The sequence below is a fragment of the Nyctereutes procyonoides genome, unplaced genomic scaffold (assembly GCF_905146905.1).
Source record: "Nyctereutes procyonoides isolate TBG_1078 unplaced genomic scaffold, NYPRO_anot_genome, whole genome shotgun sequence".
Classification (NCBI taxonomy): domain Eukaryota; kingdom Metazoa; phylum Chordata; class Mammalia; order Carnivora; family Canidae; genus Nyctereutes; species Nyctereutes procyonoides.
Genome location: NW_026575143.1, coordinates 4,422,835 through 4,440,653, shown reverse-complemented (window position 1 = coordinate 4,440,653; position 17,819 = coordinate 4,422,835). Strand labels below are relative to the sequence as shown.

The 17,819-nt window shown below is 35.7% G+C and overlaps 1 protein-coding gene across 5 annotated transcripts in view; it reads right to left on the bottom strand.

Moving 5' to 3' along the window:
• Window positions 1-883: 883 nt before the first annotated feature.
• Window positions 884-17,819, bottom strand: part of ANKRD30A (ankyrin repeat domain 30A) — a 132,454-nt gene continuing 115,518 nt past the window's right edge. For 4 of the 5 annotated variants that reach the window (XM_055308662.1, XM_055308665.1, XM_055308664.1 and 1 more), the window contains 3 exons: window positions 17,007-17,235; window positions 2,149-2,194; window positions 884-1,163 (listed from right to left, as the gene is read on the bottom strand). In XM_055308662.1, the coding sequence (XP_055164637.1) occupies window positions 1,027-1,163; window positions 2,149-2,194; window positions 17,007-17,235 (412 nt within the window). In that variant the 3' untranslated portion in view covers window positions 884-1,026. The remainder of the gene's footprint in view (window positions 1,164-2,148; window positions 2,195-17,006; window positions 17,236-17,819) is intronic. The other variant, XM_055308663.1, reaches the window with a different exon arrangement.

Below are 17,819 nucleotides of genomic sequence, written 5' to 3'. Positions count from 1 at the left end.
AGAATGAAAAAAATAAGAAAGGAATGTATACTTAACATACTTTGAATGGGTGTACATACACGCAGATTTTTAAAAATACAGTACTGTAAATGCATTTTATCTTCTTTCTGATTTTTCTAAACAACATTTTCTTTTCTCTAGCTTACTTTATTGTAAGAATATAGTATGGAATATATATAACACACAAAACATAGGTTAATTGATTGTTTTGGTACCGATAAGTTTTCTGGTCAACAGCAATAATTAGTAGTTAAATGCTTGGGGAGTGAAAAGCTCACAGATTTCTGACTACAGAGGATCAGTGCCCCTAAGCTCCACATTATTCAAGGGTCAATTGTATTAGTGTTGATTTTCTGATTGGCAGGGTTGTACGGTAGCTATGTGGAATGTACTGACTTGCAGGATAAAAATGCTACAGGAGTTGGGCATAATTTAACAATTTACTTCCAAAGTGTTTTAGGGAAAAGTTCTTTTTCTTTATTTTTACTTTTCTCTAATTTTAAGACTGTTCTCAAAAAGTAAATAAAAAATAAACAGAAAAGGTAAAAAGCCTTAGGCAAATCTTATCTCACCATGAGGAAAGAGCTATGAATAATATTTAAAATTAAAATTCTACACAGGTTTTATGACATTATAAAAATTGTATTACATGTACCATTGGTGATAGCCTTAGCAGCAATATATCAAAATGATGTCTGTCTAAAACCATAGGTCCAGTAATAGAAACTGTAAAATACAAAAAAGCTATCAGTTAACACCACTGAAATATTGACAACTTGGTTGTTTAGGTGCTATTTAAAAGGCTGGTACTTGGGCAGACTGAAGCATGCTAGTTTCCACGTACAAAATATGCTTAAAAGTTAATTAGATGCCAAGAAACAGCTTAAAATAGTATATAAACTTTTATTACACACGATACAAAAAACATTTTCCTTTAATAAAGATTTTCGTACATCAGATATTTATTGGGAAACAATTAAAATGTTATATTAAATATCTAGGTAATAAACTTTTATTATAGATCTTTCAGATCATATAATTTTTCTTTAAAATCTCTACATATTCTTGTGATGCTTGCAGTACTAGATGTTGATTTAGATTTGATTCATCAGTAGATCCTAAAGAAAAGGATCTACAGGATCCTGATTCAAATTCACCAGCAGCTGAAAAGAAAAAGGAAGATTTATATTCTTTATCTGAAATACTTTGTAGTTAACCACAAGTTAGTATAAAAAAGTTGGAATCTTATGAATGTTAAAAATGAAAAATATCTACATAAACTACAATATAAAATACAAGATTACTATTAAATATAGTTTGCTCACGATTGCCCACTGAATTAATTACTACTGTGGATAAATACGAGAGCTTCTGGTTTTCTCATTACAAGATGAAATTGCAAGGTGATGACACAGTCCACCCCTGAATAATCATATACTATAAACTGAAAAATCAAACAGGCAATTTCTAGAGTCAAATATACCATGACAGGTTTAAAACAAGACATTATAAGAACACACAGAAGGGACATCCTGGTTTTCTATCAATGTTGTCTGCTTTTCGGTGAAGGAAATAGGTAGGCTGATACCTGAAAGATTACTCTCTGCAAAGCAGCAGAGTAGGGTAATAGCGAGAGAAGGCTCAACAATGTGGCAAGAACCAAATTGATTTGGGTGTTTGTATTCCATGCTAAGGAACTTGGAATTTTACCCAATGGCAAAACCAGTGGCTGGAGATTGAAATGTCACCTGTCAAGGGACAGCTATATGAACTATATATAATTGCTTAAGTATTACTAAGACAAGTCTGGTCTTTTTGGTCTTCTACCACTAGCAGAAACAAGAATTTGAGAACACCCACATTCAGATTGACAGTTCCATACCGATGGCACAAGTGAAGGAAGATTACAGCCAAAAGTGAGAAGAGGCACATAGACTTTGCAGATTTTTAAAAAGGTGTGAAACATGATGACCAAATGAAGAATAAATCTGTTATTCATTATGTTTATGTTTGACATTTTTTATTAGATATATACAAAAATTTTAACATAGAACCTATTACCTAAATAATGGAAAGGGATGCCATTTACTATTTGTAGTTTATTTCAGAAATTAATGACCATCTAAATTCGTAAATTTGGCAACATACCTTCTTTTAGTTCTCTAGTTATATTTTCTTCCAACATCTGCTGCATCTGAAATGTCAAATATTACTTATAATGCGCAAGTTAAACAAGAGATATTATTGTAGGAATTATATTTTGCTTATGAAATGTGGTCTGGAAATAATACTTTTAGAGAGTAAAAGTTACAGATTGCTTAAATAGAAAGATAATCACATAAATAAAATAAATCCCTACTTATTTTAATCTGGATAACTGAGAAGAGACATGTAATAAAAGGAATCTAATAAAAGTACAATTAATATTGATCAACTGAATATACAAAATTTCTGGAAGAAGAGGACGATGGTGGAGGAGTAGGAGACTCTAGTCTGTTGCCTGGAATTCAGCTACATAGCTATCAAATCATTCTGAACACCTGTCAACTCAGAGAACCAAGAAAAGAATTATTGCAATTCTACAAATAGAACAGTGACTGCTTTCTGCAAGGTAGGAGGTGTGGAAAATGAATCCCAGGCATATATCAGAAGATAAACCATGTGGGCAGGGAGCCTTTGGAAGCCAGAAGCCAAGTCCTAGAAAGTGATATAGCAGTGGAGTGCACAATCAAAACTTTTAAGAAGTCTGTTCCAGTGAGGACATCCCTGTCTGAGAGGTGCTCAGGTGGCAACAGGGGGCAGCATCCTAGGTGGGGGGTCAGGATCCCCCGGGTCACAGAAAGAATGGGGGTACCTGAGTATGGCAGTTTCCAAGGCATTTGAGTGGGGAAGCCAGCTGCAATCAGTGAGCCCAGGAGTGGGCATTCAGCTCCGTGCTGCCATAAATCCCAAACCGAGGAAGAGTCAGGTGACCACTTTCCAAGCAGGGGTCCAGAAATCAGCAAAACTGGGGGAAGACCTCCTCCTCCCTACTGGAGGAACAGTGTGAATGGGGGCTACAGGAGTCTGCAAAGTTTGGAAAATTGAAAGGGGCTCATGTGCTTAAGACACAAATGCTGGTGCACAGGCTGGGTGAATACAGAGTGCAGACAGAAACCAGGGAGACACAGTAGGGAGAATAGGGAGTGAGATCTTTCAACTCCAGGGCTGGAGATTAGGAGGCTGCCATTTTCATTTTCATCCTCTAAAGCTGCCCAGAAAGCCTTCAGGGAACAAAAGCAACAGAGAACAATCTGGAGCTGCTTACCTGGCCTGGCCCCCTGGCAAGGGTGGGGCAATCCCACCCTAAGCAAAGACACCTAAGAATCAGTGCAACAGGCCTCTCCCCCAGGAGGTCAGCAACAACATCCAGCTAAGACCAACTTTACTCATCATAGAGAGTTGCAGAACTCCAGTGCTAGGGGCAAACAGTATATAGAATTCATGGCTATTTCTCATGACTCCCTAGTCTTTCTATTTTAATTTTCTTTTTCCTTTTCAACCAATTTTTTAATTTATCAACTCTTTTACTTATTTTTAAATTTACCTTTCTTACGGTTACATTCGATCCTTTCACTGCATTCAATATTATTCTTAAATATACAGAATTTTTTTTTTTCTGTACCATTTTGGGAAGTAGTTTCGTTCTAACAAATAGACTAACAATAGCCAAACTGTGGAAGGAGCCTCAGTGTCCATCGAAAGATGAATGGATAAAGAAGATGTGGTTTATGTATACAATGGAATATTACTCAGCTATTAGAAATGACAAATACCTACCATTTGCTTCAACGTGGATGGAACTGGAGGGTATTATGCTGAGTGAAGTAAGTCAATCGGAGAAGGACAAACATTATATGTTCTCATTCATTTGGGGAATATAAATAATAGTGAAAGGGAATATAAGGGAAGGGAGAAGAAATGGGTGGGAAATGTCATAAAGGGAGACAGAACATAAAGACTCCTAACTCTGGGAAACGCACTAGGGGTGGTGGAAGGGGAGGAGGGCAGGGGGTGGGGGTGAATGGGTGACAGGCACTGAGGGGGGCACTTGATGGGATGAGCACTGGGTGTTATTCTCTATGTTGGTAAATTGAACACCAATAAAAAATACATTTATTATTAAAAAAAACAAAAAAAAAACAAAAAAAAAAACCCCAAATAGACTAAAATACACCCAGAATCTAGTATACTGCTCTATTCTCTTATCTGTCTGATTATATTCTTTTTAAAATCGTTCTTAATTTTCATATTTACAGTTACATTCTAACCTTTCATTGCATTTAATTTTATTTTTGCATATATACAAGTTTTTCAAGCTTTACAATCTTGGGATGCAGTTTCTTTTAACAAACAGACCAAAATATACCTAGAATATAGTATATTGCTCTGTTCTGTTCGACTGGCAGATAATATCTTTTTATTTTGTCTTTTAATTTCCATTTTTACACTTACATTCTATCCTTTGGTTGTATCTAATTTTATTTTTGTATATATACAAGGTTTTCTTTCTTTACCATTTTGGGATGCAATTTCCTAACAAACAGACAAAAATACACATAGGATCCAGTGTACTGCTCTGCTCTCTTCAGCTATCTAATTACATTATCTCCTTTTAAAATCTTTTTATTGGTTTTGGGTCTCTTCTGAGTTGTTTAGTGTACATTTCTCTGGGGTCACTGTTGCTATTTTAGTAGTTTGTTCTCCTGTTCATCTATTCTTCTCTGGACAGAAAGATAAGATGGAAAATCTCACTGCAACAAAGAGAACAAGAGGCAGTACTGACTGCCAGGAACCTAATCAGTATGGACATAAGTAAGAGGCTGGAGCTAGAGTTCAGAGTAATGACAATAAAGATAATAGCTGGGCTTAAAAACACACAGAAGGCGCTAGAGAATGCCTTTCTGGAGAAATAAAACTAGTATCTGATCAAGTTGAAATAAAAAAGGCTATTATTAGTGAGATGCATAAAAAATGAAGGCCCTAACTGCTAGGATAAATGAGGCAGAATATAAAAATAGGGAAATAGAAGACAAAATAATGGAGAATAAAGAAGCTAAGAAACAGAGAGAAGCAACCACCGGATCATGATAGGAGAAATCGAGAGATGAGTGGTACCATAAAGCAAAAACAATATTAGGATAATTGGGATCCTAGAAAAAGGAAGTAGGGGGCAGAAGGCATATTTGAGCAAATGAAAGCAGAGAGACCTTCCCTAATGTGGGGAAAGAAACAGGCATTCAAGTGCCAGGAGGCACAGAGAACCTTCCTCAAAATCAATATAAAACAGGTCAGTACTTCAACATGTAATAGCAAAACTTGCACATTTCAGAGACAAAGAGAAAATCCCAAACAGGGCTTGGAACAAGAAGCCCTGAACTGACAAGCAGAGAAACATTAGACTGGCAGCAGATGTCCAAAGAGACCTAACAGGCCAGAGAGAGCTGGCATGATATATTCAGGGCAAGGTGCTAAATGAGAAGAATATGCAGCCAAGAATACTTTCTTTATCCAGCAAGGCTCTCATTCAAAATAGAAGGAGAGATAAAAAGCTTCCAGGACAAACAGAAACTAAAATAATTTGTGATCACTAAACCAGCCCTGCAAGCAGTAGTAAAGGGGGAACTTTAAGCAAACAGAGACCAAAAGTAACACAGACCAGAAAGAAGCAGAGACAATATGGTGAAACAGGGACTTTACAGGTAATAAATTGGCACTACATTCATATCTTTCAAGTTACTCTGAATGTAAACAAACCAGATATTCCAACCAAAAGTCACATGGTATCAGAGTGGATAAAAAAGCAAGAGCCATCAATATGTTATCTGCAAGGGACTCATTTTAGACACAAGACAACACCAGATTGAAAGTAGTGAGTGGAAAACCATTTTTCATACTAATGGATATATATATAAGCTTGCTTTTTTTTTTTTTTTTTTTTTTTTACCATTTTGGGAGGATGAATGGGAATGAATGGGAATGGGAATGGGAATGAATCCTCCCTGCTAGCTGGGAGGATTCAACAATACATTAAAAAGATTATATCCAGTCTCAAAGACTGGCAATCTTTATATCAGACAAATTAGATTTTAAACCAAAGACTGCAATAAGAGATGAAGAAGGACACTATAAAATAATTAAAGGGTCTATTCAACAAGGAAATAAAATAATTATAAATATTAATGCCTCTAAACTGGGAGCAGCCAATTGTAGAAACAAATTTTCCTTTAAGATTTAAAAGACAGAGACAGAGGTGGGGGACACAAGCAGGGGGAGCAGGAGAGGGAGAAGCAGACTCCCGATTGAACAAGGAGCCCAGTCAGGGCTCGATCTGAGGACCCTGGCATCATGACCTGAGCCAAAGGCAGACGCTCATCCGACAGAGCCACCCAGGCCATTTTATAGACCAATTAATAACAAAATTAAAGGAATACATTGATAGTCATACAATAATAGTAGGGGCTTTAACACACCACTCACTGCAATGGTCAGATCATCTAAGCAGAAGATCCACAAGGACACAAGGGCTTTGAATGACACACTGCACAAAATGGACTTCACAGATATCTTCAGAGCGTTCCATCCTACAGCAACAGAATACACACTCTTCTCGAGTGCACATGGAACATTCTCACATACTGGGTCACAAATTGGGTCTCAACTGGTACCAAAAGATTAGGATCGTCCCCTGCATACTTTCAGACCATAATGCTTTGAAACTGGAACTTGATCACAACAGGAAATTTGGAAAGAATTCAAATACACAGAGGTTAAAGAATCAAACTGGGGAATTAAAGCACAATTTTAAAAACTCATAGAAAGAAATGAAAATGGAAACATAACTGCTCAAAACTTTTGGGATGCAGCAAAGGTCATCCTAAGAGGAAAGTATATGGCAATACAAGCTTTTCTTAAGAAACAAGAAAGGTCCTAAATACACAACTTAACCTTACACCTAAAGGAGCTGTAGAAAAAACAGCAGATACAGCTTCAATCCAGCAGGAGAAGAGAATTAATAAAGAGCAGAGCAGAAATCAATGAAATAGAAAAGAAAGGAACAGTAGAACAGATCAATGAAATCAGGAGCTGGTTCTTTGACAGAATTAGTAAGATAGATAAACCCCTGGCCAGACTTCTCAAAAAGAGAACGAACCCAAAGAAGATCGTGAATGAAAGAAGACAGATCACAACCAACACCAGAGAAATACAAACAACTGTAAGAACACATTCTGAATAACTGTATGCCTACAAACTAGGCAATCTGGACAAAATGGATCCCTTCCTATCAAAACTGAAACAGGAAGACACAGAAAACCTGAACAGACCCATAACCAGCAAGGAAATGGAAGCAGTCATCAAACAAAAATCTTCCAACAAACAAGAGTCCAGGACCGGGTGGCTTCCCAGGAGAATTCTACCACACATTCCAGGAAGAATTAATCTATTCTTTGGAAGCTGTTTATAAAAAATAGTAATGGAAAGGAAACCTTCCAACGCTCTCTGTGAGGCCAGCATTACTCTGATCGTAAAACCAGACCAAGACCCCATCCAAAAGGAGAATTACAGTCCAGTATCCTTGATGAACATGGATGCCAAAATTCTCACCAAGAGGCTAGCTGGGAGGATTCAACAGTACATTAAAAGGATTATTCACCATATCCAAGTGGGATTTATGCCTGGGCTGCAAGGGTGGTTCAACATCTGCATATCAATCAATGTGATACACTACAGTAATAAAAGAAAGGACAAGAACCATAGGATCCTCTCAACAGATGCAGAAAAAAAAAAAACATTTGCCAAAGTACAGCATTCTTTCTGGATCAAAACTCTTCACAGTGCAGGGATGGTGGAGCATATCTCAATATCTTAAAAGCCATCTACAAAAAGCCCACACCCAATGTCATTGTTAATGGGGAAAAACCAAGAGCTTTGCTGCTAAGTTCAGAAACACGACAGGGAGGTCCACTCTTACCAGTGTTGTTCAACATAGTACTACCAGAAGTCCTAGCTTCAGCAATTAGACAACAAAAAGAAAAAAAGGCATATGAATCAGAAAAGAAGTCAAACTCTCACTCTTCACAGAGGACATTAGATATCCCATGTGGAAAACCCAAAAGATTCCACCCCAAAATTGCTAGGACTCAGACAGGAATTCAGCAAAGCAGCCAGATATGAAATCCATGCACAGAAATCAGTTGCATTTCTATACAGTAACAATGAGATGGAAGAAAGAGAATCTGAGGAGTCGATTCCATTTACCATTGCACCAAACACCATAAGATACTTAGGAACAAACCTACCCAAAGATGTAAAGGATCTGTACTCTGAAGCCGATAGGACATTCAGGAAAGAAATTGAGAAAGATGTAAAGAACTAGAAAACCATTCCATGCTCCTGGATTGGATGGACAAATATTATTAAAATGCTATGCTAGCTCAAGTAATCTATACATACATTCAATGCAATCCTTATCAAAATACCAGCAACTTTTTTTCATAGAGCTGGAGTAAATAATACTAGTATTTGTTTGGAACCCAAAAGACTCCAAATACCTAAAGAAATGTTGAAAAAGAAAGCCAAAGCTGGTGGCATCATAAGCTGGTCTTCAAGCTCTATTGCAAAGCTGTGATCAAGAGGAGATGGTCCTGGCACAAAAGCAGACATGTCGATCAATGGACCAGAAGAGAAAACCCAGAAATGGACCCTCAACTCTATGGTCATCTTCAATGAAGCAGGAAAGAAGATCTAATGGAGAAAAGACAATCCCTTCAGCAAATGGTGTGTGAAAATCAGACAGCCACATGTAGAAGAATGAAACTGGACATTTTCTTACACTGTATACAAAAGTAGACTCAAAATGGCTGAAACCTCCAATTGTGAGACAGGAATCCATCAAAATCCTAGAGGAGAACGCAGGCAGCAACCTCTGTGACCGCGGCTGAAGCAACTTGACATTTCACCAGATGCATAAATGACCTACTGGGACTTCATCAAGATAAAAAGCTTTTGCACAGCAAGGAAACAGTTGAGAAAGCCAAAAGACAACTGACAGAATGGGAGAAGATATTTGCAAATGCCTTAGTAGATAAAGGGCTGATATACAAAATTTATAAAGAACTACTCAAACTCAACACTCAAAGAAAAATAATCCAATTAGGAAATGGGTAGAAGATATGAACAGATATGTCTCCAAATACGATATACAAATTGCCAACAGACACATGAAAACATGTTCAACATCACTTGGCATCAGAGAAATACAAATTAAAATCACAATGAGATATCCTCTCACACCTTTCAGAATGGCTAAAATGAACAAGTCTGGAAATGACAGATGTTGACAGGGATGCAGAGAAAGGGGGACCCTATTTTGCTGATGGTGGGAATGCAAGCTGGGTGCAGCCATTTGGAAAGCAGTACCAGATGTTCCTCATAAAGTTGAAAACAGAGCTACCTATGTATGACCCAGCACTAGTAGGCATTTATCCCAAAGATCACTTTGGCAGTGATCTAAAGGGGCAAATGCACCCCTATATTTATAGCAGCAATATCGACAATAGCCAAACTATAGAAAGAGATCCAGATGCCCATCGACAGAAGACTTGATAAAGAAGATGTGGTATACATAGAATGGAATATTACTCCCCTGCAAAAAAAGAATGAAATCTTGCCATTTACAATAATGTGGATGGAACTAGAAGATATTATGCTAAGCAAAATAAGTCAATCATAGACAATCATCATGATTTTTTTGTCATGACACATTATCATATCATATGTGGACTTTAAAAACAAGACAGAGTAGCATAGGGGAAGAGATGGAAAAATAAAACAGATGACAGCAGAGAGGGAAACAAACCAGGAGACACTCTTTTTTTTTTTAATGGAAGCATTTTAATTTTTTAAATAAATTTATTTTTTTATTGGTGTACAATTTGCCAACATACAGAATAACACCCAGTGCTCATCCCATCAAGTGCCCCCTTCAGTGCTCGCCACCCAGTCACCCCCACCCCCCACCCTCCTCCCCTTTTACCACCCCTAGTTCGTTTCCCAGAGTTAGGAATCTTCCATGTTCTGTCTCCCTTTCTGATATTTTCTACCCATCAGAAGACACTCTTAATCATAGGAAACTGTAGGTTGCTGTAGGGGAAAGAGTTGGGTTGGGTGGGTAAGTGGGTGATGGGCATTAAGGAGGGCGTGTAATGGAATGAGCCCTGGGTATAAGACGGATAAATCAATGAACTCTACCTCTGAAACTAAGAATACATTATAAGCTAATTAATTGAATTTAAATAAAAATAGTAAATAAACAAATGGAATTAGGAATGTCAAATAATAGACATAACTTCTGAAGAATATTGTTTGATCTTATTGTTACAAAAAGTTTATCTTTTTATTTTTTTTAAAGATTTTATTTATTCATGACACACACACACACACACACACACACACAGAGAGAGAGAGAGAGAGAGAGAGAGAGAGGCAGAGGCACAGGCAGAGGGAGAAGGCTCCATGCAGGGAGCCTGATGTGGGATTCGATTCCGGGTCTCCAGGATCAGGCCCTGGGCCAAAGACAAAAAGTTTAAACAAGAGTCATTTTACACTTAATGTAATACTTTATGATTTTCAGGAAAAAGTGCCCTTTATGAAAGTTTGAACAGTTATTTACTTTAATAAATTATTCCTCAAAATGAGCTTTCCACTTTTAGAAAAATAAAATCTTAAGGTATGTTGTATGCTCTATTTTCCAGCACAGACTCTTAAATACATAAAATGAAGAAAGTGGTACTATCATAAAGTCATGTGGAAATTATACTGGCAATATTGAGTAAAAATATTTTGTTATTTATATGATGACTAATAGATTTCACGTGGACACAGATTTCAGAAAATCTGTGGAAAGGAAAGAATATAAGCTAGGACCAGTTTTCAAACTTAACTTCTCATTGATAATTTTCTAGAATTAGAAAAAAGGAAAAGAAATTTTAATTATAACTTTGTTTCCTTTCTATAAATTAGGACCAATTTTTGAAACATTTGACTTACTATAGTTATAATTATCTACTTAATTATGAAATAATTGGGAATATTTCAAACTACTGTTGACCCTTGAACAACACAGGGGTTAGGGGCACTTACGCCTTGCAGTGAAAACTCTGTATAATTTCTGATTCTCCCAAACTTAATTACTAATAGCCTACTGGTGATGGGAAGCCTTACTGATAACACTGTTCATTAACACATGGTGAGTACATTACATGTATTTTACAATATATTCTTAAAATAAAATGATCTGGACAAAAAACGTTGTTGAGCAAAACATAAGAGAAAATACAGTACAATACAGTAGCAAAGAAAGTCCATGTGTAGGCAAACTAGACGTGCACAGTTCAATTTCATGTTGGCCAAAGATCAACTGTATATTACAAATATTCCTGTCTAGAATGTTCTTGCTTAGACTTTTCTTATAAAAGGTATCCTGTCATTGAATGCCCAAAATAGTGTCTAAATACGGTACTAAGTGGTACCTAGGTGGCTCAATCGGTAAAGTGCCTGCCTTCATTTGCTTAAGGAACTACCAATGTAATGTAATTATCTTTTTCCCAAAAGCACCTTTTCTAAATATTTACTTCTTTTTTTTAAAAGATTTTATTTATTTATTCATAGAGACAGAGAGAGAGAGAGAGAGAGAGAGAGAGAGAGAGAGAGAGAAAGAGGCAGAGACACAGGCAGAGGGAGAAGCAGGTTCCACACCAGGAGCCCAACACGGGACTCGTCCTGGGTCTCCAGGATCACACTCCAGACTGCAGGTGGCGGTACACTGCTGCACCACCGGGGCTGCCCTAAATATTTACTTCTGTGACCTTTGTTTATTTCCAAGTGAGAATTGAGTTAGATGGTAGAAATAGCTTGAAATCCACTAATAGAACATATTTGCAATTTTATTTATATTTTTCCATTTGCCATCAAGGGTAAGAAAATTATACACATAAAAACAACATACCAGTAAATTTTAATTCGAAGACTTATTAATTAGAAGGATTTTCTCATAACAGTTAGTTTTCAAACTACCAATCAGAGAAATCTAAGGTTCCATTGGGGACACTGTAGGATTGAGGGACAAAAAGTCTACAGCTATAGTCTCATCTCTCTTTTAGCTACACAGCTCCACTTGTCTCTGCTTTATATAATACAGTTTAATGCCAAAAAAAAAAAATTATGTTCCATTCTTTGGAAAAATTTTTTTCCCAAAGACATCAAAGACACTAATTTAGTCAAAGTCCCTAATTTTACGTAAGAGATAAAAAGGGCCTCATAGAGATTGCAGTTTGCCTCAGGTCAAAAAAGCAGAGCTGCAGGCCAGGAATGTGCTTTCGGTCTTCCCAGGGCCTAGAGTTTTATGCCAGTTACTTCATCACCTTCAGGAAAAATACCTTCATTTTTAACTATAACTGACAGTAAATGAACACATAAAAGTTTGGCATGTGGCTCAATAATGTCTAGGCATGAGGCACAAAACAGCTTTCTAATTAAATTTTAAAGTCATGAATAAAAATAAAGCCATAGAAATGATCTTAACTCCTATTAGTAACAGTTAATATACTCCATTTATAAGTACAAATTTTTTAAAGCATAAGACAGGGAACCTGAAGGAGAAAATCTTTAGTTGAAACAAAGAAGCTGAAATGGAGAATATTCTTCCTTGAAAGAATTATTCATTTCCTCCAAATAAAACTTGGTTTACCAAAATCAATCAACAAATGAGTTATCTATGTTGTGGATTATTAAACACAAAGCAGATTTCTCTTTACCATCTAATATGCTCTGTCCAACTTCTCATCATTGTGAGAGTTGGTATGTACAAAAGACATGACTAACTTTAATTTAAATCCAGTCAGAAATCCAGGTAAACCATCATTACCCACAAGTGGACTTATCTCTACCTTCCTCAGAATAGGAAGGGAGATTTACCTAATGGGTGAACTGGGGAGAAGGCACTAAGCAGTACTTATGAGACTCCAAATCCCTTTTTGGAAAAGATGTGCTCACGCATGGTAACATGAATTCAGGTCTGCTCTCTTCTTTGTGGGATGGGCATCAAACATTTGTTTCCTCCATTAATGACTGTGGGGGAAGTGCCTAATTTGGGATAAAGAATTGGGAAGCCCACTGTGGCTACATACCCACCCAAACCACATTCTCCAATCTGTTAGTATGTATTAGTAACAAAGCTACTAAGTTTAACTCCATTTGCCTGACTCCTGTGCTCTGAACTCAGAAAAAGAAGAGCACTGTCATCTGCCACCTACCCCACCACAGCTCCAATGAGAAAAATGTCCACACAACACTTATAAAAATGTTTTCTAAAAAAAAAAAGTTTTCTTCTTGCTTGGCTTTATAACTAACATTCATTGTTGAAAGCAATGTATTTTAAAGAGGGGAAAAGTTGGAAAGAACAATTTTAGAATAAAACAGAGAAAGTCAGACAAAATGAGGAGACAGAGGAGTATGTTCCAAATGAAAAAATAAGGCCACGAGACAAAACCTCACAAAAATAACTAAATGAAACAGAGATAAATAGTCTACCTGATAAAGAATTCAAAGTAATGGTCATAAAGATGCTCAGCAAACTTGGAAGAATGGACGGATTCAGTGAGAACTTCAACAAAGAGAAAATATAGAAGAGAACCAATTAGAGGAGAAGAATACAATAACTGAAATGAAAAATACACCAGACACGACATACAGCAGATTAAAAGATGTGAAGAACAGATCAGCAATCTGCAAGATAAGGTAGTAAAAATCAAGCTGAAAAGCAAAAAGAAAAAAGAATTTGAAGAACTAAGATAAGGCAGCCTCTGGGACAGCATCAAGTGTAATAATATTCACATTAGAGAGGTCCCAGAAAAAGAAGAGAGAAAAGGGCGAAGAACTTATTTGAAGAAATAATAGCTAAAAACTTCCCTAACCTGGGGGAGAAATCAGGCCTCCAGGCCCAGGAAGCATTGACAGTCCCAAATAAAAGGAACTCAAAGAGGATCACACCAAGACACATAATTAAAGAGAAAAGGAGAATTTTAAAAGCAGAAAAAAAGAGAAAAAAGAAAAGCAAGTAGTTATATAAAAGCGAACCACCACAGGGATCAGGGATATCAGCTGATTTTTCAGCAGAAATTGTGGCATGATATTTTCCAAGTGCTAAGAGGAAAAAACCTAGGATATTCTTGGCAAGGTTTATTAAGAACTGAAAGAAAGATAGAGTTTCCCAGACAAATAAAACTTAAAGGAGTTCATCACCACTAAATAGGCCTTATAAGAAATGTTAAAAGGACTCCTTTAATCAGAAAACAAAAGGCTAGGGTACATGGGTGGCTCAGTGAGTGAAGAGTCTCCCAGGACCCTGGGATCAAGCTCTGCAAGGGACTCCCTGCTCAGAGGGGAGTCTGCTTCTCCCTCTCCCTCTGCCCCATCCTTTACTTGTGTTCTCTCACTCACTCTGCTCTCAAAAAAAAAAGAAAAAAGAGAGAAGAAAGAAAGAAAGAAAGAAAGAAAGAAAGAAAGAAAGAAAGAAAGAAAGAAAGAAAGAAAGAAAAAACACCATAACCAGAAATAAGAAAATTATAAGAGACAGTTTTATAGTAAAAGCAAACATAGAGTAAAGGTAATAGAGCAATCATTTTTATAAAGCCAGTATAGTATGAAGGTTACAAGACAAAAGCAATAATATCAATTACATCTACAGTAACTAGTTAAGGGATACACAAAATACAAAGGTGTAAACTATGACATCAAATATATAAAACAAGGCAGGGTGTAAAAGTGCAGTGTTTTCAAAATCTGTTTGAACTGAAGTAACCATCACCTTAAAGGAGATTGCTATACATACATAGGATGTTTTATATGAACTTCATGGTAATCACAAACCAAATATTTATAATAGATACACAATAAAGAAGAAAGGCACCCAAACATAATACTAAAAGTCATCAGAAGAGAAGAGAACAAGAAGACAAGGAAGCCGAATGAAAGATCAAGACTGAGGCCTCATTTAACATGAGCCTATGCTACCTTTCTCTAGATTAATAAAACTATGAATATACTATCAAAATCATAAGCTTATGTACATTGATTGAAATGGGTATTTTAATAACAATGATACACCATGGAAATGAGTTGCTATTTAAAGACTCCCTATCACTGTCATCTTAGTCATCAATCATTCAAGTGATGGCATCAAGGTAAATATACGTGAATTTCATTTTAAATATCCAAATATTTGTGGGGTGCCTGGGTGGCTCAGTCAGTGAAGTGTCAGACTCTTGATTTTGGCCCAGGTAATGAGACCGGGCTCCACTCTGAGCATGGAGCCTGCCTAAGATTCTCTCTTCTCTCTTTCCCTTTACCACCTGTTCCCTTTCTCTCTCTCTCTCTCTCTCTCTCTATAAAATAAAATAAAATAAATAAAATAAAATAAAATAAAATAAAATAAAATAAAAAAATAAAATAAAATAAAATATAAAATAAAATAAATAAAATAAAATAAATAAAATAAAATAAAATAAAAAAAAATAAAATAAATAAAATATAAAATAAAATATAAAATAAAATAAAATAAATAAAATATAAAATAAAATAAAATAAATAAAATAAAATATAAAATAAAATAAAATAAAATAAAATAAAATAAAATAAAATAAAATAATAAAATAAATAAAATAAAATAAAATAAAATATAAAATAAAATAAAATAAAATAAAATAAATAAAATAAAATAAAATAAAAAAATAAAATAAAATAAATAAAATATAAAATAAAATATAAAATAAAATAAAATAAATAAAATATAAAATAAAATAAAAGAAATAAAATATAAAATAAAATAAAATAAAATATTTGCTTGACTTATTTAGAAAATCTCTACATTTGCTCAACAAGCCATTTTGTAAAAATTGAAATAGAATATAAGTAAAAAAAAAAGTGTTATAAGAAAGCAATTAAGGATGTACTCTCATGTAAGAAAATGCTTTTATTTATTTATTCATGAGAAACACAGAGAGAGAAGCAGAGACATAGGCAGAGAGAGAAGCAGGTTCCCTACAGGGAACCTGATGCAGGACTCAATCCCAGGATCCCTGGATCACGACCTGAGTCAAAGGCAGATGCTCAACCACTGAGTCACACAGGTGCCCCCAAAACATATAACATAAAAAGAAAAATCAATCTTTTTAGTGTTACAAGTTTATTTAATTCATAAAAAGGACTTACCATGGAATTGTTAAAATAATAAATATCCCTACATGGTTAAGCATTTGGATTCTAATCATTCACTTATGCACAAGTGGAAAATCTGGGTTACAACAAACTTTAAACTTCTTATAAACTATTGCTAATCAGAAAATAAGTTAAAGCATCTAAGTGTACTTCTGGTTAGTAAGTAATAATATTTACTTTCCAAAATCCAATTTAACATAGCATTTCAAGAAATTTAAAATGGGTCCATTTGGGGGTGCCTGGGTGGTTCAGTTGGTTAAGCATCCAACTCTTGATTCCAGCTCAGATCATCATCTTGGAGTCATGGGATCAAGCCCTGAGTCAGGCTCCACGCTCAGCGGGGAGTCTGCTTGAGATTCTCCCCCTCTCTCTGCCTCTCTCCCTGCCTGGCCTGTGAGCACAGTCTCTTCTCTCTCATACACATAAAATCTTTTAAAAATAATAAGATAGAATGTGTCAGTGTAGTTGTATTTATTGAATAAAATTAATAATTGGTATCTCTTGAAAATAAGAGCTCCAGGAACTAAAAAAATACCATAAAATTTCTGTCCTATTTCCTTATTAGCACAAACAAGTATCACTTTTACTTACTGAGCATTATTCAGTTAACTCAGAATTTCACCAAAGTAAAAACAAAAATTTTATTGGAAATCTGAAACTCAAGAAAAGAAAAGATAATATATATAACTGACCTTGGTCAAGTAAGTATCCATGCTGTTATTTGAAGGGCGCGAGCTTGAGGTAGGAACCACTACATTTTCTCTTGGAGTAACATTTCTATCCAGCAGTAAACTACTAGTCAGATTTCCAACATAAGGCAGTTCCAAGACGGGTCTCATAGTAAGAGTGCTGTGGAAAGGTCTGTTCTGCTGTTTCTCCACCAGATATTTGGTAGTGATATCTGCCAGCCTCTCACTAGTCCTGTGAAGATTACACAACACAAATGCTTAGTGTTTCATTTTTCTCCAAATCATTCCTAAATGACCTGCATTTTTTTTAAGTTTCCATAATAGTAAACAGAATGTGCCATTAAACAGTGTTTTAATGCTGAAAATGTGACAGAGCAGAGCTACTATATATAACCATAGGTTTAAAACTGTTCCAAAGGAGTATATATGATTCTAGGGATTCCTAACTAACAAGAAATTCAAATTAGGGGAGGGAAAGAAATGGCTGTCCGTGATGTACACGGATTGACAGGTAATACTTGCTACCTTCTGGAATGGCTGTAACTACAAGATTCTGGAGGATGCCATTACACATATTTATATTTAGTAAACCAGTTTAGAGACATAAAAATAAACCATCCCTCAAAGACATTTTCAAGGATGTGCTTTCACCACTCTTGTACATTTCACTCATTACCTCAGAGAAATTGAGTATTTGGCACTGAGGAATAACTCAGACCAATAATCTCTAGGGGCCAGGTAGATCACAGAGCTGTGATCAGAAAGGACTGAAACAACTCCAGAGGCAATTAGCTGATAACAGTTACCAAGACCCTG